Raw genomic sequence first — 24,037 nt, 5'->3', positions numbered from 1 at the left:
GCCGAGTATCGGCTCCCCTGCTCTAACTTGGCCTCCTGTGCCAGGTCCTGGACACATCAGAGGCAGCAGCTGCCTGCCCTTCACCGTGAAGACCACAGCAGAAGCAAGGCCAGCCTTCTGGTGTCTTGGCTTCAGGTGTCCCGCAGGGCTGCCACCTGTTCTCCATGCCGTCTTCACGTCAGGAGCTGGGTAGGTGCTGAGCATATCATCTCCCTTTAGCAGATTTGGAAACTGAGGTCCAGGGAGGTCAGGGAGCCTGCCATATTGTCAACAGAAGTAACTGCACACACACTTGGCCAAATAAAAAAGTCTGAAATCAAATGGCGGGGAGGGTGTGGCCCCACAGGACTCTCCTGCTAGAAATCATTTAGGTGTATGTTGTGAAGGTGCACAATTACATACCCTGCAGTGCAGTGGATGCATGTCAGGAGGAGTCAGGGGGCACTGTTGCAGAACCATCAAGAGGAGAGAGGCTGAATAAACTGTGCCATAGTCTCACACGGAATAGAGCGCAGCTATCTGAATGAATGAATTATAGTGGCATATCTAGGACTAAAACATAGCAGTGCTATATTAAGTGAAATAAATGAGTCACAAAGATGTCCAACATCATGATACTCTTTTAAGAAAGTTAAACAACAAATCAAAGATATATACTTTTAAACAAACAAACAAATAAATAAATATGACAAAACTATACAAATAGGAAAGCAAGAGAATGATTCCACAAGGTGATTGTCTCTGGCTGGGGGAGCCTGGGAAATTGGCTGGGGGCAGACCTCAGAGGTAAATGTGGCCAAGATCTGTTTTTATGTTGGCTGGTTTGTTCACAGGGACTTATTATATTAATAAACAAACAAACAAATAGATAAAAATATTACCGACCAGGGTTTATGGCTAATGGCCTTGTCTGAGCCCAGGCCGAGGGAGAGGGGACGGTTGGCATTGGAAATCAGAAGACTTGGCTGCTGCCACCAGGTAGTTTTCAAAGGGACAACTCAGAATCACAGAACCGGTAGCCATGTCATTTTCCTCTTCTGAGCATCAGTTTTCACACAGGTAAAACGAGGTTTTGGGACCAGATCGTCTTTGAGCCCTTCTATTAGCTGAGCTAGAGCAGGCTCTGCTGCTGTGACAGAGAAGCCCAATTGCAGTGGCTGACCTCGAGAAGGTCTGTTTCTAGCTCACCCTGCAGTCTGAGAGGTCCTTCTGCCAACTCTCCTGCAATGCTGACTTAGAGGTCTGGCCTCTGCTGTCTTGGAGTCTTTCACACCCCCGTCCCCCACCCCCACACCAGAATGGGAGATTTAAAATGTGGAGAACCCACACCTACTCTTGCTGCCTCATTGGAGACACACTGTTTCTATACACCTTCCTCTGATGGAGAACGAGTCCCACGGTCCCAGCCCAACTTCAAGGGAGGCTGCACAATGGAGTGATTAGTAGCTCTCACTACCAAGGCCCCTGCAGTTCTACAATCCATGGAGTCCCTGGGACCAGATTTGACAGTCTCCTGCCTGAGTTTAATTCATTTATTTATTTATTAGGTAAACAGAGGGCCTGCTCTGATCCAGCACTGGGCCAGGCACAGAAGCTCACAGTCCAGTGGTGGTGCTGGGGGGTAAGGGTGTGAAAGGGAGGACTGACCATTTCACAAGCATCATAATACCATACGGACACCCTATGGCTGAGAATAAAAGAGAATATCTAATCGGGGGGGGGGTGAGAGTGGGTGTTGGTGGTGTGATGACAACAGGCTTCTTTGAGAAAGTAATTGTTTTCAGGGGGGTCTTGAAGGGTGAGAGGGGACTGCCAGGAAACCTGAAAAAGGAGACCCTTCCTGGCAGGGAACAGCATGTGCAAAGGTATGGAGGCAAGGAAGGCCTTGCTTGAGTGGGGAAAGGCCAGTTGTTTAGTCTCATTAGAGGGTAGGGGTGGGTGCCCATGTGGTATTGGGGTTGGAGGGTAGGTTGTACCTGCAATTAGGGTAGAAAGGTAGGCAGAAGTCAGGGGATAAAGGGCTGAATATCATGCCCAGTAGGTGGTTGGACTTTATCTAATGGGCAGCCAGGGAAAGGTTCTAAGTAGACAAGGAAGACCAAGGGGTGACCAAGGGACAGTTTCCACTCCTTCCAAAATGTCCGTTAGCCAGCTTCCCTGCCATTATTTGATTTGGGAAGACTTTTCCCAATGTAGGGAGCTCTGCACACTCAACTTTAGGGTGAATGTCTTAACCCCATCTTCCAAACAGATGCCCATTAAGCCTAAAAACATTCATATTCCAAAGCCACTCTCCCTCATCCCCCAGAAGACATGTTCACACTCGACCACTGGTCCTGAGTGTTTAGGCACCTCTCCAACCCCAAAGGCCTGGGGTCTCTCCACAGGTTGAAGCTGTTGATAAAATCTATATGGTTTGTTGTTGCCTTTTTTTGGTTTTATTTTTATTTTTTTTAGAAAAGTGGATATGAAATTGGAAGGAGAGGAAGAAAGTCATTTCTGCCCACAGCTCCTACATGAGAAAGGGCCCATCTCTGCCCCATCACTTTTCTGAGGGCTATTCCTTGGGGAGCACGGGGGAGGGGGGGAGGGAATGCTGTTAGGCCTATTTCTGTGACTTCTAGGAATCAGAGGTCCAGGGGCTTTGGCCAGCTTGCCCTAGACTATGCATAAAGAGAGCTGGGAGAAGGACCCTGAGCTTCTGACTCCCAGGCTGACACCCCTCACGCCCACCTCACAGTGTCCAGCCTTGAAAACAAGCAAGCACTCCCCAAGGGCCTCCCAGACGCCAGGGCCTTCTGAGTGTCTATGCCTTCCTGTGTCCTGAGATTCAAGCCACCGTGGGAAAATTTTACACATGAGGAAACTGTCCAGCAGAGGATACTCAACGTGCCAATGTCACACAGCCAGGAAGGGGACGTCTCCAAAAGCCCAGGCACTTTCCACAACTCAGCACCTGTACAGAGTTTAAGATTCCTGGGTCTCGCCACCTTTTGTGGCGCTCTTATGGTCAAGAGTCTGGGGGTGGGGCTCAAGTGATCAGGTTGTCCCTAAGGTTTCCATCGTAGCGCCGCACAAAGGTATCTGGGGTTAGTGGTGCTGAAATCATATGCCCGGGCAACAATGGGGCCGCAAAGGTGCCTTCTACTAGTATACAAGATTTGGCCCACTGCAGTTGAGGACAACCTCTTTTCTAATCTGCACAATGTCACCGTATAGGTTAGAAAGGGTCCTGGGAGGGCGGATATAAGTCAAGGATTGATGGTTTGTTTTCATCCACTGGGTCATTCCACCCTTAGCAGCAACGCAAATGGCTGTGTTGGAAGGGATCTGAAGTCGCCTAGGAAGGAGCTCTGCACTGGATGATTTGTGTCCTGGGTCGGAGATGGGCAGTGGCTCTTGCAGGGAGAGGATTTGCCATTTTGCTATCACTGCTGTAAACTGACACCTTCTGTGTCAACACATAGCCCGAAGGAGCCCAGTGCCCAGTCCTGGCCAGAGGAGAGGGAACCTCTGCCTCCCAGTGTGTTCTTCACTGTTTATTCCTGAGGCATGGAGTGCGGGCAAGTTCAAGAGGGTTAGGGAGTGGTTGTTTTAGAGAAATAAGCAGCATCCATTTGCACAGGGATGTGAAGCCTCCTCTTCTGCTCATCTCTGCCTGCCTTTCAAGCCCAAACAGAAAGCCGATTCCCCCATGAAGACATGCTTGCTCTTCTTCCTAAAGTTCTTCCTGCTTCTCTGAACTCAAAGCCCTTGGTTTGAAACGCCACCGAACACCTATCAGACCTGTTGCCTGGGCAACTTCAGGGCCAGACACTTCCTTACATGCACCCTCCTCCTCCCAACCACCACTCTAGATAAATGGAATATTACTTTTATTGAAATTATTAATACTGCCATGTGATTGCTTATTCACAGCTAGCAAACTGCCTTCCTGTTTGCATCCTCCTCTGACCCCATCAGTCACTGAGAGAACTGAGATTTACAGAGAGGGCAGGCACTTGCCTAAGGCCACTCAGCGAGATTTCTTTTCTCCAAATCCTGTCTTCTCTCCACTGTTCCATTCTGGAGGCCATTGGGTGGGCAGAGTCACCAGGAAAGGGGCAGGGACTCAAGCCTCACCTGGGAGTTCCCTCCCACCTGCAGTTCTGAGGATAGTGCTGCCACACAGGAGACGGCCAGACCAGGGCCAGACGGGAGTTAGGATGTGGAGTGGGTTACAACAGGTGGCTTAGCCAGCAGGCTTCCTGGGTGAGCTTGAACAAGACCCTTTCCTTCTCTGGCTGTAGTGCCTCCATCTCTGCAAAGTGAAGGCATGGGCTCTGACATGTTAAATGCAGAGTTTGGCTATGGCCCATTCTTCTGGGCCTAGTACCCAGGCCTCTGACACCCATGGGGCCACCCTCACCCATCACCCTGCCCCCACCCTACAGGAGGTGCTGTCTCAGGGGATCCTGAGAGGCCAGCTGAGGAGCTGACCTCAGGTCAATCAGCTGCTATCCAGGCGAACTGCCTGTCAGTTGCTCAAATTTATTGATCTCCCACTGAGTACAGAGCCCACGTGCTAAGCAGGTGTGCCTTGGGCAAGGGGAGGGAGAAAAGTACAAAACCAAAGGAGCCATTCAGTCTTCAAAGGGGAGCATAATCTGACCATCCCTCGATGGACTATTTAACCACTGACCTAGCAAACAGTTTTGAATTATTTACTATGTATGCACCAGGCCTTGTGTGAGGGTGGGGGCTGGAGGGGGGGGTGAAAGGGACAGAGGGCATCAGTCTGGTCACCAGGCATGATAAGCAACCTCACAGCATCAAGTCACTCTGAAGGACAGGGAACCCAGGCTGAGCACGATGACAGAAGGGTTTTGTGTGCTAGCTCTTTAGTTCACAAGCTCCATCACTATCTATTTATTGCCTTATATGTGGTGGTCTCTGCCTGACCCCTGAAGCAATTTGAATTTGAATAGGACTACCTTCAAACGAACAAGACTACCCTGGCCCAGAGGAAGGGGAGGCAGAGACAGAAAGCTCTAGCTGGAGGTGGGTGCCTCAGGGGCTCCTCTGGGCTCCCCAACTACCTGCTCGTACAATTGGAAGATGTCCCCTCTCTGAACAGCAGTTTTCTCTATAAAATCCAGGGAAAGCCTAGTTCAGTGGTTCCAAATTCTATCTACCACCAAACCTCAAAGATAGCAGCAGAGTTCTAGAGATGATCCCCAATATTTTCAGGAGTAAAATGGTTATCACACACATTCTTTTTTTTTTAAAATATATTTTATTGATTTTTTTACAGAGAGGAAGGGAGAGGGACAGAAAGTTAGAAACATCGATGAGAGAGAGACATCGATCAGCTGCCTCCTGCACACCCCCTACTGGGGATGTGCCCGCAACCAAGGTACATGCCCTTGACCAGAATCGAACCTGGGACCCCTCAGTCCGCAGGCCGACGCTCTATCCACTGAGCCAAACCGGCTAGGGCATCACACACATTCTTAACAAATGTGTGTGATAACCATTCTCTTTAAACCAATAGGTTTAATACTGTTTTAAAATATAAAGGGTACAGTTTAGGTGTTTCTCTGATAAATAAATTACTTATGATTGATATGGTTTCTATCAGTAATTGCAAATCACTTGATACACAAATCTTAAAAATATGATTAAATAAGACAGGAAAAAATCAAAGGGGTTCTTGGTTAGTGACCTGGTGGGAATGAGCTTCATTGGCCATCACTGAAGTCCTTTCGGGCCCAAGCACCCACCGGGGTGGGTGGATGCAGGTCCTGGGAGAAATCCCCGTGAAGGGGTGGCAGGGAGCTGACCTTTATGGCATACCTTCTGATTATCAAGCTCAAACTGGTAAACTCACGAACATCTCGAGGCAGGACAGTGACTGTCCCCATTTTACAGGTTCAGTCTTAGAGGTTAGGTGCCAGGCCTAGGTTACTTAGCTGGAAGGTGGCAGAGCTGGCACTTGGACGCTGGCAGAATGGCACCAGGTTTCAGGTGGGAGAGGTGACTCGGGTCCCCTCGAGGAACTTCTAAGTCAGAATCTGGCGCTGGTGCAGCGGTGGCAGCATGGGTTACCCCGGAGTGAGAGGGCCGCAGGGCTTCCAGGTGAGTCAGTGGGAGCGGGGTGGGGGGCGGGGCTCACTTCGGCAAACTTGGACTAGTTGGGTTGTCCTGGGGTGGTGCTGGCAGTCGTCTTCCGAGCTCCCTCGGACCTACCTGGTGTTTTGGCGACTCGCAGGGCACCTTGAAGAGGGGGTGGGGGTTGGGGGTGGGTTGGAGGGTAGAGGGAGAAGCAATGTTGGTCCAGAGGAGAAACAGGAGAGAAAGAGGGGGTGGGGGGAAGGCGAGGGAAGGGGGCGGGGAGTCCTTCCTGGGGCAGGAACCCGGGCCCCCCTTGGCAGAGCCGGCCCGGCAAAGCGATTCTGCAGATGGAAGGAATTAACGGGGCGGGGGAGGGTCCTACGGTGATAGCGAGAGGAAGGAGGGAGGAGTGTGTATGCGTGTCTGGATCTGGGAGGGGAGGGAGAGACAGACACATCAGACTAGACGGAAATGGAAAAGACGAAGGAGAAACACCGAGAGAGAGACACAGCCACGGAGACAGACAGAGACAAGGGGCACAGGAGATATTAGTCTGAGGGAGAAGACAGAGTGTGAGAAAAGTGGGGAAATAGAAAAGAAAAAAACGAGTGAAAATGAAATAATTGGCGAGGATTTGGCAAGAACGAGAAACAGGAGAGCTGAGGGCAAAACGAGAGGAACTGGATCTGGACGCGGCTGTACTGAGCTGCCGCAGGCTCCGGAGGACTGCGGGGGGCGCGGGGGCGGTAGGGCCTGGGAGGGGCCGCCCAGGGGCGGGCCAGCACCCGCTGCATATTTAGACAAGCTTCGCCTCATTTCCCTACTCGCCCCGTCCGGCTACTTCATATTCAAGGAGACAGCCAATGGAAGGCGAGGACGGAGCCAGAGGGGGCGTGGCTTCCGTGAGCCCCACCCCGGGAGCGGTCGCCGAAGGGGTCAGCGTTGAGGCAGATAGCGGATCGCCGCGGGGGGCGGGGCGGGCGGCGCGAAGGGGGCGGGCCCAAAAGTTTCCTGCCCAACTTTCGCTGCCTCCTTCCTCCGCCCGCGCGCGCTGCGGCCGCAGTCTGGGGAGGTGGCGGCGGCGGCGGTGGCGGCTGCAGGCAGCGCGCAGGGCGCGGGGCGATCGCCGTCGGGGCTCGGGCGGCGGGCAGTGGGCTCAGGCTCCCCGGTGCCCGCCCCTCCGCTGGAGGTGGGGGGCGCGAGCGGGCTGCCGGGGAGGGGCCGGCACCGCCGCCGCAAAATGAGCCTGCTGTCGGCCATCGACACCAGCGCCTCGGTGTACCAGCCGGCCCAGCTGCTCAACTGGGTCTACCTGTCGCTGCAGGACACGCATCAGGCGAGCGCCTTCGATGCCTTCCGGCCCGAACCGCCCGCCGGCGCTGCGCCTCCAGAGCTGGCTTTCGGCAAGGGCCGCCCGGAGCAGCTGGGCTCGCCCCTGCACTCCAGCTATCTCAACAGCTTCTTCCAGCTGCAGCGCGGAGAGGTGGGTGCCCCTGCGCGCCCCCGCTCTCCGTCGACAGCGCGGGGCCTTTTCCTATCTGCCCGCTCTTCCTGGCGGGGCCCGGCTCCGTATTGCCCGGCCCTCCTTGGCTTGGCTTTGCTCAGCTCTGCCAAACTCGCTGCCCGAAGTCCCCGGGGCGCCGGGAGCGCGTCACCTCCCGGCTGAGCCCAGCCGGGAGCAGCTCGGGCGCGGGCGGGGCCCTCCCGTCTCCTCTCCCAGCCCCCCGCGCCCTGCTAGAGGGGGGTGGGGGCAGGCAGGGAGGCGACGGGGCGGGGGGCTCCGGATTCTCTCCAGACAGCCGGGCGGGGAGCCCCTTCCAAGTGTCCTTCCCACACCCAACCCCATCCCCTTCTTGGCCACCACTCGCTGGGACGGACAGTGCAGATTCTGCTCCCAGCTCCTCTGCAGGGGGGCCTAAAATCTTTTCTCCGTCGACCTCAGCGGTTTCTGACCCAAAGGGCACCCTGGAGAGCAGTGACTCGCCCAGAGGACTTTACCTGCTGTTCGCACGCTGGGACCCCCAGATACGTCTTCCAGCTGCTCGCCCTCCCCCAGCCACATAGGAAGTGGTTTTTGAGGGCTTGACCCCACAGACTGCGCTGTCCCCCGCCCTCCCAGCCTGGAAGGAAATGAAAGGGAAATCCTCTTGAGCTCTTGGGAGGGGGGCTGGTAGCGGGAGAGGTTCCAGCTGCCAGTGCCTTCCCCAGAAACCTGGGCCGGCTGCTTGCAAAGTCTGCTCCTGGGTGGATTCAGTTACACAGAGTCGGAGGGGCAGTGCATCTTCCCAGCTACATAAACACACAGACTGCCAGGAACTCCCAGCCCTTTTGAGGGTCTTCAGAGTCTTCCTACATCCCACTCCCCACTCTTCCGCTGGACTCCTCCTCCTCCCCCACTCCCACTTGCTCCTGCTTCATTTGTGAACTGCAGACACCCTTCTGTGGCCTTCACTCACTCCCCTCTGGCAGCTCCCCCTGTAAAGGTTCAGGGGAAAGGGGTGAGGGAGAGGACACACATGAGGGTAATTTTCCTTCAAGACTTGAGCACACCGGTTAGTTTTAGGAGAGTCAGAGGCCTGAACGTTTGGGGGAGAAGGCCTGTGCAGGCCAGTGCACTGGGGATGAAGGGTGAGGCAGAGGATCGCCCTTTCTGGCCCCATCACGTGTTCAGCTCTGCCATTATTGGCTAGGGGAGACTGGACGTATAGCATGCTGGCCTCAGGACTAGAGGTGGGCCAGCGCCGGGGAGCGGAGAGGAGCACTGGCTGACCTGTGCTGGGCTGGCTGGGCCCAGCTGAAGGAGAGGAGCGTGGAGTGGCAGCCTTGGTGCCAGGAGAAAGAATTTGTATGCCAAAGCTCTTTGTAAATTGTAAAGCACTCTCCACACGAGGAATTATTCTTGGCTGGGAATCTTTCTTGTAAGAGGCTTTGCTGCCTCTTCAGGGAACTGGCTGCAGGGATCAGTGATCTGGAGGGACAGTGTGTGGGGTCTTCAGGGTGTGGGTCTTCTCTTACCAAACATTCGTTGAGCTCCGTGTGGGCCCCTGGGGATTCATTCACAGGCTCACGGGGCCCAGGTTAGAAGATAGACAGGACGATACAGGGTGAATGGTTGCGGGATTTCATGGGGGTCCCTAATCAGCCCCTGCTAGTTTCCACTGCCCCCACCCTATGGTGTGGCCTTGTTGCCCACTGAGAACAAGGAGTTTGGGGCCATTAGGAGTCCCCTGTGGGAGGAGTTTGGTGTGCCTCCTCTTGGAAAGTTCTGTTGCCCAGGATCTTGGCTGGCTCTCAGCGAGACCAGACTTCCTGTCACTGCACTGCTGCTTACCTCAGTTTCCCTATAAAGAGGCACATTCCTTCCCTGGGGCCTGACTTTGGGGGAGCCTCAGATAACCCATCTGTTACATGCCGTGTCTGCTGTTCTCAGGGAGGGGTGCATGGGGTCTGAGAGCTGTACAAACAGGGAAGGATGTGCATTAAGGGAGGCAGTAGAGGCCCCCCTGTGCTCTGAGGCCGGTGGCTTCCTTGGAAAGGCTGGAGGCTGTGCCTGCTGACTCTCAGAAGGCCCTCCTGGCTTTGGGCTCACCCATCTCGCCTCCCAGCCACTTGCCTCCTGACCCCTCGTGGAGCCCCAGCTGTGCTGCTGCGGACAGGCCTTTCCTGCATCTAGGACTTGGCTGGTGACCGAATGTGGCTCCAAAATAGCAACTGGCTGAGAAGGCAAGAGAAAATCCTCCCCACCTGAATGCTACCAAGGGGCTGGCCGGAGAGGAACCAGGTCGTGTGTGGCCCGGAGGGGACTCTATGAAAGGACCCAGGGGCCCAGGAGCATTGCCATTCTGTGCAAGGCTGGCAGGCCCGGTGGCAGTGCCTGCGAATGTGACTTGCATGCTGACCGCTGACCACGGCCTGTCTGCGCCAGTCTCTGTGCCAAGAGCCCACCCCCTCCTGCACCACCCCCAGGCTGCTCCCACCACAATAGCAAAACACCATGAATGCAGCTGGGATTTGGGCGGGGGGGGGGGAGGGGGGGACATGGGGGCACAGAAGCCCATTGTGCCCCTGGAACCTCAGCTCTGGAAACTGAAGATAAGCCAAGGGTTCTGAGTGGAGCATTGGCCCTGGAAGCAGAGCAAGGAAGAGAGATGGCAGAGTTCATGGGCAAGTGCAGGAGCATCAGCAGGTGACTTGGATGCCTGGGGTTGCTCCTCAGCTTCTCAGCTCGTGGTGAGGGTGCCAGGCCAAAGCAGGCACAGGTCTTTTGTGCAGTTTTTTTTGGTTTTTTTTTTTAAGGCAACTGGGTTTAGTAACTTGGCATTATGAACCCCTGTGACAACTATATGTCCTTGGAGAGAGACTCCTGAGTGCCTTGGCTTAGCACATCTTTCTCTCCAGGTACCCAAGGAAGGCAGCTCTTAGAGGGAGTCAGGGCTGGGAGGCCTGGGGTCTTCCCTGCCAAGTTTTGTTTGGAATTAAAATTCACAGCAGTGTGCATCCTGTGGGATTCCTCTTCCAGAAAAGTACGTACCACCTTGCTGAGCATTAGCTCTTGTGCTCCTCAGAGGGATGCCCAGGGACCCTACTGGGTAGTCCCTGTACCCGCTCGAGGGGAGCTATGGCTGTGCCAGCCCAGGTTCGATTAGGGCAGCCAGTTTCTTTTCCTCTTCCTCCAGGGACAGGTATGGCTTGAAGATGTGGCCTTAAGGTCAGTGATGCTTTGTGGGGGTCAGGGAGGACTTTGGACTCAAATGCATTTGTCCTTCCTTTGGAGACACACAACGCCCTCTAGCACAGTAAAGAAAGGCTCTGAGAAGTCCTGTGGCACAAAACAGATTAACCTTTCTTCAACCCCACATTTTTCATACCTATTTGACTGGAGCACATTATTGGCACGGAACACCTACCAGTGTTCGTCAGGACATCTCCAAGCCCAGGAGATGCTCCATCGGGCAGACCTCTCCCTTGTTGGATAGTTCCTACCCTTAGGAGGCTCCTCCTGGAGCTGTGAACCTAGGTCCCAGCACTGTCTTCTGCAGCCCTGAGGACCCTCCTCTTTATCACTCTGGCCCGTGGGAGATTTGAGAACAGCAGCAAGGGTGTCACAGGCTTAACAGCAATTCTGCATAAACAGGGCTCTTAGTACCCCAGGAGGAGCGACTGTGGGCTCCTGTTTAAAAGGGCCCCAGGTCTTGACAGTCTTCTGAAGGTTTTGACTTATTACCTGTGCCCTCCAAGGTATAGATGAGCCAAGAGATCATCTGACTGGTGTGGATGTGCAGAACAAAGCCATATACCTGTGTGAGGATGAGAGTTTGCCTCACTGGGCCTAAGAGTGGGGCTTCAGGAGCTGAATTTGTTCCCAGCAGCCCTTGCAGTCTGTGTGGGTGGGGTGAGGGTGCAGGTCCAGCAGCTTGAGAGGATTCTTGGCTCCCTTCAGCTTCCCCTTGGGAATCTGAGCTCTGACTCAAGCAAGGAGGACCATCATTTGAGGCCCTGTTCGCTGAGGTGGCCTGACCTTCCCATCAAATTAAGTTAACTGAGTGGGCCTAGCCTCAGAGAGGAGACCTCACCTCAGGGACTGTTTGGGTCAGGTGGGAGTGAGGAAAGCAAGCAGCATTAGTAATTACTAATCAGCAGCAGCATCCCCATTGTCCAGATGGGGAAACTAAGGCTCTTCAAAAGGAGAATGAAACAGGAAATCGGTGGCATCCTGAGACCCAGGGCTCCAGCCTAGGTCTCAGGATGCTGGTGTGTGTGTGTGTGTGTGTGTGTGTGTGTGTGTGTGTGGTGGTGGTAGTGGTGGTGTATAATATTTTATTCTGTCCTCTGGCCATACTGGTCTGCTCAAGGTTTCTAAAAACTCCAGGCAGTCCCACTTCTCAAAGCTTGTGCACTTGCTCTTACTTCTACCTAAAATGCTATTCCCTGCTCGTGTACAACCGACAGACTCCAGATTACTTCTTTATGGCACAAGCCCCTACTCTGAGAGGCTTTATCTGGCTGTCACGGGGAGCACACCTCCTCTAGCTTCTCTGTCCCTCCAGTTTCTATACATGACAGAAGAATCGTACGCACTTCCGGTAAAGCATGTCTTAACAGTTGGTCTTGCCATGAAACGCACACTGTATGTGTCTGTCTCAATAGCACTGTTGTCAGTACTTAGAGAGTGGGAATCTTTGCAGTCCTAGCATCCAATGCTTAGTCAATGCCCAGGCCATACTAGGTGCTCAGTTAACGTTTACTGGGTGGATGTGTGGGAAGATGACTTGAATTGAACCTTCTCTTTTCTCCCTCTAGACATGTGACTATGTGAAAGCTCTCCTCAGTCCCTTAGCCTCTTGTTTTATCTCACAGAAGAATTGTTTATGGAATCTTGATTAATTGGAAAGAGGTGATTTGGGAGATGGTGAAATCTTATCCCTAGAGCAGTCCCAACAGATGCCTAGATAATGCTGATGGTTCTTAACCTTCTTGGTTATCGACCTCTTTGAGAGTCTGAAGATGGCTAGAGTCTATCTCCTTACCACAACGCACAGAGCACAGCATACACGCACACACAGACACACATGGCTGTGCATGATTTCAAGAGGATCATGGCACCTTATGTCAACAATGAAGCCCTAATCAAGGCCCCCGGCTATTGGAGCTGCAAGCCTCAGTGGTAGCCCAGACTGAGTAAATCTTAGGGTCCCTTCTAGTTCTCAGATTCAGTCACACTTTCTGCTTTCATTCAGCGAATGCATTCCAGGAGTGAGAGGCAGCCTGGTGCCCAGTGCTGATGCGCTAGCTGGGCAGAGGGCATATGGCTGTGAAACCTGAGCACCTGTCACGTGATTGGTGACTTGGGCCAGAGTAGGAAGGACTGGGTGGGGAGGGGTCCCCCTGTGTCCTCTATGCCTTATCCTGCTGCCACTGCTCCTCTACCTCCTGATCCTTTTCCCATTTCTCTCTCCCTGCTCCTCCCCTACCAAAAAGAACATGGATTGCTTTTTAAAATTAGCCTGTCTCACTGAGCACTGGCTGTGTTTGGGGAACTGTGTTTTGCACGTCTTGGGAGAATGGACCTCAGGAGGCAATAGTATCCTTGGGGGTCCTGGGTGAAGGGTTGCCTGGTGAGGCTGCCAGCTCTGCCACCTTCCTGACCGACAGGTCAGCTTGAACCATGGAAGCAAACAGGAGCAGGGCTGGGGTCTGACCTCGGCCAGGGAAGCCTTCCATCAGGTGGGCCTTCATTTTCCCATCGGCCAACTCCTTGCCTTGACAACCTCTCCCCAAGCCCAGCCCACATCCGCCTCTGCTTGTGTGTACAGGGTGCATGCCTGCGTGCGTGCACTTGACTCCGGGCCTGGAGCCCCAGGTAGATGTAAGGAGTAGATGTGCAGATCCCTTGGAGAAGGGGTGGAGTCATTCGTGAGATGAATGGTTTCTTGTCTCAAAGAGAGAAGCATGGGCGCGCGTCTGTGTTGAGCATCCAGGGGAGACTTTTGGGATAAGAAAGCAGTTGTTCAACTGATGAAAGAACCCCCACAAAGCTGGAGATTAGCATCAGGGCTTCCCCCTCCGGATCCATCTCAGGGTGTGGGGCAGGGCTCATTATTTGCTTGTGCCAGGCCCCCTTGGACGCTGCCCTTGTCATTGCCTGGCCCCTCCATGCCCTTCCCTGCAGGTGCTGCTCCATGTCCGCCAGCAGTCCTACCTTTCTGCCCTGCACAGGGCTCTTCTCCCTCTCGGCTGGTCTCGGAAGCTTCTGCCCACCTGCCCTAATCCTGGCCTGTCTCCCACCTACTTTGCCCTCTTGCTGTCCTGGTGCGGGGAAAAGGGGGGTGGTGGGAGGAGAGAGGGAGCACAGCTTGGCAGGCTGAGTCAGCCCTGGAAATCTCTGCCCTGTACCCCAAATCCCTCAGCAGAATCCAACCCCAGGACCCAGATCCCTCACGTAGCCCAAAAAAGCTGGTGCCTCATCTTGCCAGTGCCCAGGGGCTTGGCAGTATGATGTCAGGAGGCCTCTGTGCCAAGAAGAGTGGTTCACACCTGGCGCTTTCCTCTGGCTCCCCTTCCCGGAGGGGAAGCCAAGCCCTGGAGGCCGAGTGGTGGCTGACGTAGGACAGGCCACCAGACCTGGATGCGTGTGAATCTCTTCTCGGCCGTCCACGTGCTTGGGCAACTTGCTGAGCCTCAGTTTCCAGTTCAGTAAAACAATGCCAAGGACTAAGAATGGGAGAGTTTCTAGTCAAGTATGTGACACAACTAAGATGTCTTCCCATCTAACTTTCCCCAGCAGCCAAGCCAGACCTTGGAGAGGTGCCAGCAATGGGCAGGAGTCTGACTCTGTCCCCCAGTGTGGTGTGAGGATTCCTCTCTTCCTGCTAGCTGCTTGGGCCGCTGACCCAGGGAGGAAGGACAATGGTTTTCCCCTCCCAGGCTGGTGATTAGGGCCTTGATGGCCCAGAGGCTTCCGCCCATCACACTAGGGGCTGCTCCCAACCAGTGCCCAGAGCAGATGAATCTGAGGTGAGACCACCCTTTGACTTAGTCCACAGGAACTCAGAGGCCTCAACCTAAACCCTTCAAGGTATTAAGGCATCCATTCCCTCTCCTGTCAAGTGGGACTCCCAGGCCCTCCCCTGCCTATGGGGATCGGCACCCAGGACCGTCCCGGTGTAAGGAGCAGCCCAATCGTTTGGGCTCTGGAGTGACAAGAGTTGCAGAATCTTTGCCTTCAGGGATGTCCAGCTTTGTGGAGACGAGGAGGCATCACTTTGCAAAGAGATCAGAGAGACTTCAGAGCTCCTCCAGGCAAGGGCAGGGGACTCATGGGTGTTCCTCACCCCCACCTATAGCATTGAGGGGCAGGACTATGGCAGGGAGGCCCAGGAGCCCCCTGGAGGAGGCTGGGGCCTCTGTGACTAGTGGGGCCTCAGGAGCACCTGAATCTGGGCTTTTCACACTGTCCCGAGGCCTGAGTAAGAGGAAGGGATGGTTTCCAGGCCCCACCACTAGGTTAGAACCTTGTCAGCAGCTGGGTCCTGGAGGAGGTTTGGATGGGCACAGAGAGGGCCTCTGGGGGCAGCCAGCAAGTGCAGAACCGGAGGTAGGAAAGCAGTTGCTCCGTGGGATGCAGAGAGGAGCAACCAGGCTGTTGCAGAGTTAGGGGCTGACGGATGCAGGCAGGGCTGCCCAGCCTTGCCCTCGGCCTGAGATGGCAGAACCTAGAACAGACTGAGTGCTGACTGCACACTGGGCTCTGGGGGTATCTGTCAGCTCCTGGGTGTCAGACCTTAAGAAAGTGGGGCTGCAGGGGTTGTCAAGCCTGCCCACCTCCCCTGCTCCATTTTACATTTTGCACATGGGAAACCCGAGAGGCCAGGCCCAGCTCTGCAACCCGAAGGGAGGAAGCGGTGTCCTGGCCTCTTCTCCATCCAGTCGCTGCAGGCCGCGAGGCCAACTCACCTTTCACCTCCATGGCCCGAGCTCCTCCTGGGACTTCGGAGAGGAAACAGCTTGCTGCCCCACCCACCCTTGCAACATTGACAGGCCTCCTGGCCCTTGCCTGGCTGTGTGCCTGGGTCTGAGTCTCAGTTTCTCCATCTGTAAGAGTGAGGCTGTGTCAGCTCACCTCTCCTTCCAGCTCCAAGGTGGTACCATCCTGACTTGGGCTGGAGCACCGTGAGGGACAGGCCAGAGCACGGAGCTAGGGTGGGCGAAGCAGTGAGGAGGGGAGCTCTGGCTTGCCCTCTGACCAGGAGCTGCTTTTATGATAAGGGCAAAATGTGACCCTCGTGAGGTGTCAAGCTGCCAGCGAGAGGGCAGGCTGCTCAGAGGCCTCAGGCTGCCCAGGGATACCAGCAGGGCCATGGGCAGGGGCGCATGCCCACAGGACAAGGGGAAGGTTTGCAGGGGGGACTTCATGCACTTTCTGGCACCCAACACGCTTCCCCTTCCTCTCGACAATTTGCTGCCAAAACAGTCCTGATTCCTGTGGACTTGCTTAAATCTCATCCAGAAAAGAAAAGGAAAAGAAAAGGGGGGAAAGAGGGTTGTTATTTGTGTAATTGCATTTCCCAGCCGTGAGGGTGACTCACGCATTTGGAGCTTCAAGTTTCTGTTTGGATGAACTTTTCTCTGGGAGGCTGGGCCGAGCTGCCCTGCCTCAGGCCAGTGGGTGGGGAGAGGCCTAGAGTCCATCTAAGGAGAGACCTGACAGTTGGAAAGTTCAGGTGTTCCCCCAGGTGACACTGGGCTGGTTGTACTGAACTGCCTGGGGGAGCTTTAAAAATGCAGATTCGAGCCCAGCCAGCATAGCTCAGTGGCTGAGCATTGACCTGTGAACAAGGAGGTCACGGTTTGATTCCCGGTCAAGGCACATGCCTGGATTGCAGACTCATCCCCAGTAAGGGGCATGCAGGAGGCAGCCGATCAATGATTCTCTCCCATCATGGATATTTCTCTCTCTCTCTCTCTCTCTCTCTCTCTCTGAAATAAATAAAAATATGTTAAAAAAAAAAAGAATTGCCAAAATGATAGATGTTATGTGTGTATCGTTTAGCACAATAACAAAGCAGAGTCCAGGTGCTCAGCCCCAGGTGGCTGTTTTGCTAGGTTTGAAGTAGGGCCCAGAGAACTGCATTTGTTAGAAGTTTCCCAGGCCATTCAATACAAGTTGGAACATACTCATCTAATCCGCAAAGGGAGACAGTGACTCATCGGGCTGTGAGCATCAGCTGTCTTAACATGTGTGACGTTTTCAGGGCTTGGTCCAAAGTAGGTGCTCAGTTATCATCTCACCCCATTCCCACCGGAGCCCTCCCATACCCCTAAGGTTGTTCAGTACTGGCTCCCACACATCCAGGGATGGGGACCTTCTGTTTCTCAGGGTGGACCACCCCATCTTGGGCCATCTGAGGCCTGGAGAGTTGCCCTCAGACCTGCGGGTTTGGGTGGTATCTTCCACTGGTCCAGGGTGGCATGGTAGCACTGGGCAGTGGCAGAGCAGAGATGGCTATTGGCAGCCTTCGAGTTCTGTGCCCAGTGGCTGGAGGCGACTGTGTGGGGCCTGGGCTGCCTGGGACATGGTCTGTGTCTTCCCTTCCAGGCCTAGGCTCCAGAGCAAACCTGCCCGAGGGAACAGAGGCTCAGAGAGGGAAGGGCAGGCCGCAGTCACACGGCAGGGGCTCCAGAAGAGTGTAGCACCCAGATGGTGAGGGCTGTGTCCTCTAGAAGGGAAGTCCAGACCCCAGAGACGGAAAAAGTAGGGAGGCTGAGGTAGACATGTGTGAGCAGTGGGGTCTGTGTTGGTTGTGGGGGTGCCTGCTCCCTTGGGGGGGGGGCTCTCAGCTCACCTCCTTCCCCTTCTCACACTGAGGGGACACAGAAAGGACTGCTGCCACCCTGGGCCAGTGTCTGCCCCACCTTTGTAAGGCAGCCAGAGGCAACTTCCTCTCAGGGCCTCTCCTCGCCCATCAACCTGGAGACTCCCGAGAACAAGGCCTCTCCATTAGACCCAAGGCCCCCCAAGGCCACCGTTCACTCCCGGAGTTCTCGGGCACCTGAGCTGGGGTCAGGGTGCCCAAGCCCATGCTGAGGCCTGTCATTGACCCTCCTGAGGAAGCTGCCTCTTTCCAGTCTTGGCCTTGACTCAGGAAAGGGAGCCATGGCCTCACCACAGGCCCCACCTTCACCAAATTCCAGTGTGCCTGGCCGCGGAGCTGGGGAATCCTATAAATAGAGGGTGTATACAGCAGGAGGGGGCCTGGGCCTCGTCTGCTTTGAAGCCAGGCGAGACATCTGGCTCCTGTCAGCTGGAGGTGGGAGAGGTGAGAGAGGTGGGAGAGGTGGGCCACTTCCTCCCTGGGCTCCCAGAGAGGCGGCCGGGTTGGGCCCTGGGCTCCCCGGACACACTCTGCACAGGCCTCGTGCTGCCGGAGACCCAGCAAAGCGCTGGTTCTCAGGCTGCTCTCTGCCCGGTGGAAACCATGCTGCCCTCGACGTTCTGCTTCCTTACAAGTGGAGGAAACCGAGTCAGCTCTGACATAAGGGACTTGTCTCCAGCCCTTCACCTGTGAGTGGCAGAGCCCCTAACCCAGCAGGTGGTTCTCTGCTGACCTGCGTATCTCCTGGCAGTGGGTGGAGAAGAACTAATGGTAATAATAACTCGCATTGTCATCGCCATCACTGCCCTCTACCAACCGAGTGGTTCCAAGTGCCGGCAGGAGACGAGTGCTATATGTTTGCGACTTCCTGTTATCTTCTAGAAACCCTAGGAGACAGATATCATTATTCCCGTTTTCCAGACGGCCACTGTGGCCCAGAGTGGCTAACTGGCTTGCCCATGGACCCACGACGAGATTTGGATTTGAACCCAGGCTCCAGGAGGCCAGAGCCCGTGGGCATCGGGGTCATTGTGAATTTGTGTGTGTGAGTGCGCGGGCCCATGGAAATGTCCCTGGTCGTGGCTGTGACTGAGTGTCAGGCCTTCTGGGCCCTCACAGCCTCTGTCCCCACAGGCCCTGAACAGCAGCGTGTACAAGAGCGCCTCGCCCTACGGCTCCCTCAACAACATCGCGGACGGCCTCAGCTCCCTCACCGAGCACTTCTCCGACCTGACCCTGACCTCTGAGACCCGGAAGCCCAGCAAGAGGCCCCCACCCAACTACCTGTGCCACCTGTGTTTCAACAAAGGACACTACATCAAGGACTGCCCCCAGGTAAGGCAGCCTGGCCCGGGTGCGGCTCATGGACCCCTCTGCCCTGTGGGCAGCTTCTGTGGATGGGCAGCCCCACTCTGCCCCCTTCCAGGAGCAGGTGGCCCTCTCTGGTCTCCACCTTCTTGTCCCCTCTGGTATTTCTGAGGAAGCTGGCTGGTGTGAGTGGGGCAGAGGCCCAGCGTGGACCTGTTCTAGTTAGGCAGCAGTCTGGGTGGGAGACCCCAAAATGAGGTTTTGGACCTTCAAGTCCCTACCCGTCTTCCTGCCAGGGCGGGTCTTGTTACTGTGAGGCGTGAGGTGGGACAGGGGCCAGCAGCCTCCTCACAGCTCTCTCCTGAGACCCCATCTCCTCGCACTCACAGGGAAGGAATGCGGGCACTGGGCCAGGAATCCAGATGTGCTCCCCTCCCCCAGACCCACCTCTGCCTGCTCTGCACCAGGCTTCCTCCTCAGCCTGCTGCCAGCAGTGCAAGGGGGCTGCCCCGCCATGGGGCTGGTAAAGGCACTGTGGGGGGAGGAAAGGGGAGTAGGAGGTTGGGGGTCTGTCACCGAATGCTTCACCGAGACGGGGTGGGGCGCTGGGGCAGCTCCCACCCACGAGGTGAGTCGGAATCCTGGGGAGAGAGGTCAACAGTTGTTTTAAATGCTGTGCGAGATTATCAGTGATTTTCCCCTATTATTTTTTCATATTTTCCAGTGTTTTTATGATGTGGTACTACTTATTTTGTGTATGTAATGGAGATGGAATTCTGTAAACTCAGAAAACCCATGCTGTCTCACCCTCCAGATGTTGGAAGCCGAGGGCATGGCTGGGTGGGGCTGGCCCCCGCAGGCCTGGGAGGCTGAGATGTGCTTCTTGCTCATCACTCCCCTCACAGTGGCCGTGCCCTGCGTTCTGTCCCCGCTGCTTCACGCACAGCCAGGCGTGGCCAATCAGTGCGGCCTGGGAGCGTGGAAAAGCCCAGACGCGCAGGCCTCCCAGAGCTGCATTGTAGTGAGACCCCCTCCCTGTGATTCATGTCAGGGACCTTGGCCTCCCTCTACCCCAGGCAAGAAGGCCCTCCCTGGTTCCTGAGTAGGGGCAGCCGACCCACTCACTGTGGCCGTTCTCCACATCCACATCCCGTGGGCCTGTCTTCCCCTCAATACGGAGTCAGCAGGGCCCTGGCCCGAGATCTCAGCAGAAGGTGAGGCCCCGCCCTCCAGGGGGTCTCTGAGTAGGACCAGGGCCAAACGAGCAACTCAGGACCCAGTTGGTCAGAGTTGTGTTCGTGGCCCGTCCATGGACAGCACCCCCTAGTCCCCTCCCCAGCTGAGCCCCTCGCAGAGGAATTCTCTGCTCTCAGTCATGCACAGCAACACCTCAAAACTTCCCTCCATCCTTCCCTGCCTGCAGCCTGGGAGGGGGCAGAGCAGGACACAGGCGTGGGGATGAGTGGTCCTCCAGCATCATTTCATTCAGTCTCACAGCTACCCAGCGTGCCAAGTGCTCATAATAGCCTCGTGCTACTTGATGCTTCGTGTGAGTCAAGGACTACACAGGACCATTGATCCGGAGGATCCAGGAATTTATTCCCTCCCCCCAGGTGGTGACAGTCAGACGCTGGGCCGAGGAGGTGTGCTCACGCTGGGCTCAGCCTGGGAAGGCTTCCAGGAGGAGGGCTTGAGTGGGGCTGGCAGGTTGATGGGAGAAGAGTGGCAGATCCTCCCACAACATGACCCGTATCCCAAGGCAACGGGTGGTGAGTCAGAGGTGAGGGGCTGGGGCAGGGGCGTGTGTGTGATCGCACTGCCCTCTCCAGACAGGGCCAGAGATCTTCTAAATGTGGGCAGGGGGTCCCTGCCCTCAGCGCCTCTCTTGCCAGCACAGGGCTAACCTGGTTCTTCCTCTATGTGGATTATACAGTGTGAGTTCACTTATCTTGTGCAGGGCTCTTAACACTCTGGTGGAATTAGGAGTAATAGCCCCATTTTACAGCTGAAGAAACAGAGCCTCAGGGAGGTGAAGTGCTGAGGAGCGGGCAGGGAATATGGGCACCCCAGTCTTGGGACCTCTGTGCTCTTTGCCTCCCTGAGCACCCGTGCCACCAGGTGAGACACCCATGGCCTGTGGAGCCTCAGTTTCTCCCTTGAATGGGTAGACGCCCCATTCTGGCCCCATCACAAACCTGCTTCTATCTGGGACTCCTGCAGGCCCAACGACCGCCCTCCACCCTTCACAAGAGGTAGAAGACAAAGGCTGGAAACGTCAATTTCATCATCGTAAAAAGAAGCTAATGAGGACACTAACTCATAGGATTGTGAGGGTCCAATGAAACAATGCATGGAAAGTGCTTAGCGCAGTGCCTGGCACACAGTGGGCACTTAATGAATGTTGGCTAGCACTGTTTTTCCGCTGTGGGTCACTGCACCCTCCTGGCAAGGTACTAGGTATTTTGGCAGGCTGGAATGTGGTTGGATGCTCCCCACTCCTCACCTGACCACAAGCTCAGGGGCAGTGCTGGGATAGATTCAGCTCTGTACCCCTCACTGTCTGACCCCCATGCCCGCCCAAGAGATCACACATAGCAGGTGCTCAGCGCAAACCTTCCTGAATGAAGGGATGTGTGAAGAAGGCTTTTATAAGGCCTGGAAATCTTTGCTCAAACAAAATATTATAAATATCTCAGAATATGTAATATTTAAAAGTGGAATGCTTATTTTGGTAATAACTAATGAGATATAATTTACTTACCATATAATTTACCCATTTAAAGTGTACAATTCAGTTATAGAACATTTTCGTCACCTCAGAAAGAAACCTCACACTCTTTAGCTGTCACCCTCTGTTCCCCAGCCCCTAGGAAACCATTAATCTACTTTCTGTCTCTATAGATTTGCCAATTCTTGACATTTCATATAAATAGAATCATATACTATGTGGTTTTGGTGCCTAGATTCTTTCACTTAACATATCGTTTTCAAGTTTCATTCATTAGTTCCTGATTTGGGAAGTGTTCCATTCTCTTTTCTGGAAGATTTTGTGAGAATTAATATTAATTCTTTCTTAATTGTTTGGTGACATTCATTTGTGAAAGCATCAGAGTGTGGGCTTTCTTTTGTGGGTAGGTTTTTTAAATTACTGGTTCAATCTCTTCTCTTATTACAGGTCTACTCAGATTTTCTATTTCTTCTGGAGTCAGTTTCTGTAATTTGTATCTTTCTAGGACATAAACTACACATACAGTTGTTCATACTATTCTATTATAATTCTTATCTCTGTAAGCTTAGTATTAATGTACCCCTCTTTCATCTCTGATTCTGGTAATTTGAGTCTTTTCTCTTTTTTTCCTTGGTCAAGATAGGTAAAGTTTTGTCAATTTCATTGAACTTTTCTAAGAACCAACATTGGGTTTAGTTACGTTCCTCTATTATTTTTCTATTTTCTATTCTATTGCTTTCCAGTTTATTTTTTTAAAAAAATAATGGCAAAATACATATAAATAAAATTTACCATCTTAATCATTTTTAAGTGTATAGTTCAGTGACATTAAGTACATTCACATTATTATACCACCATCAACGCCACCCATCTACAGACCTCTTTTCATCTTGCAAAACTGAAACTCTGTCCCCATTAAGCAATAACTCCCTCTCTTTCTCTCCCCCAGCCCCTGCACCATTTTACTTTCTGTCTCTGTGAATTTGACTACTCTAGGAACCTCTTATAAGTGGAATCATACAGTATTTGTCCTTTTGTAACTGACTTATTTCACTTATACTAGTAATGTCCCCAAGGTTCATTCACGATATAACATGACAAGATTTCCTTCCTTCCTTTATTTTTATATCCTTACCTGAGGATAAGTTTTTATTGATTTTAGAGAGAAAGGAAGAGAGACAGGGAGAGGGAGAGAGAGAGGGAGAAGGAGAGGGAGAGGGAGAGGGAGAGGGAGAGGGAGAGGGAGAGGGAGAGGGAGAGGGAGAGAGATATGAGAGAGAGACACATCAATGGGTTGCCTCCCGTACACACATCCTGATCAGGGATTGAACCACAACCTTTTGGTGCATGGACAGCGCTCCCACCAACTGAGCCATCTGGTCAGGGCGATTTACTTCCCTTTTTAAGGCTGAATAATGTGTGTGTGTGTGTGTGTGTGTGTGTGTGATTACCACATTCTGTTTATCCATTTATTCATCAATGAAAAACTGGAATGCTTCCACCTTTTGGCTATTGTGAATAATGCTATAATGAACATGGGTGTACAAATATTCTTCTGAGTCCTTGCTTTTAAGTCTTCACTCTAATCGTTGTATTTCTTTCCTTCAGCTTGCTTTGAATTTATTTTCTCTTCTTTTTCTAGTTTCTTGAAGTGGAAGGTCGGGTTACTGACTTTGCATTCTTTCTTCCTTCTCATATGTACAGCACATCATCATTCGATGTGCCTTCATTGTAACATTGATGAGATGCCATCGAAAGTTAACTCTTGTGTATATCAATTAGCCCATGAAGAAATTGGTTTGTTATTCGTGTTTCACTTAAAGTCACATAACCCTACCAACGACGTTGATGTTCACAACTACACGTTTTCCTCTGAGCTGCATTCCGTAGGTTTTGGAATGTCCTATCTTCATTTTAACTTATCCCAGGGTGTTTTCTGATATCCCTTTTCCTTTTTTTGACCCACTGGTGATTTAGAAGTGTGTTGTTTAAAATCCACATATTTATGAGTTTCCCAGTTATCTTTTTAAAATGATTTCTAATTGTGTTCTAATGTGGTCACAGAGCATACTTTATGTTATTCCAATGCTTCTAACTTGATTGTGGATTATTCTGTAACCTAGCATGTGGCTGCCTTAGAGAATGGTTCGTGTGCACTTAGAAGAATGTAGCCTGCGTTGTTGGGTGGGACGTTCTATAGATGTCTGCTAGGTCTGTTTGGTTTATAGTGTTGTTCACGTCTTCTGAATCCTTGAAATTCTGCCTGCTTCTCTGTCCTTATAGTAAGTAAGGGTACTGAAATCTCTATTATTGTTTAATTGCCTATTTTTTCTTCAATTCTGCCAGTTTTTGCTGCATGTATTTTGGTGCTCTGTTATTAGGTACATCTATGTTATAATTGCATGTCCCTGATTGATCTTTTTTATCATCATAAAATGCCCTCTTTATCTCTAGTAACACTTTTTGTTTTAAAATCTATTTTGTTTGATATTAGTGTAGCCAGCTATTTTGATGGTCTACAGGATAGATTTTTTCC

General features: G+C 53.2%; 1 protein-coding gene across 1 annotated transcript in view; it reads left to right on the top strand.

The window, feature by feature from the left end:
• Positions 1 to 7,173: 7,173 nt before the first annotated feature.
• ZCCHC24 (zinc finger CCHC-type containing 24) overlaps positions 7,174 to 24,037 on the top strand; it is a 56,626-nt gene continuing 39,762 nt past the window's right edge. The window contains exons 1-2 of the mRNA XM_080641980.1: positions 7,174 to 7,576; positions 18,600 to 18,800. Of these exons, the coding sequence (XP_080498106.1) occupies positions 7,334 to 7,576; positions 18,600 to 18,800 (444 nt within the window). The 5' untranslated portion in view covers positions 7,174 to 7,333. The remainder of the gene's footprint in view (positions 7,577 to 18,599; positions 18,801 to 24,037) is intronic.

This window comes from Plecotus auritus (genome assembly GCF_963455305.1).
Source record: "Plecotus auritus genome assembly, chromosome: 9".
In the NCBI taxonomy this organism is placed as follows: domain Eukaryota; kingdom Metazoa; phylum Chordata; class Mammalia; order Chiroptera; family Vespertilionidae; genus Plecotus; species Plecotus auritus.
The sequence above is the reverse complement of the archived record's forward strand: the minus strand, read 5'-3'. Positions and strand labels throughout refer to the sequence as shown.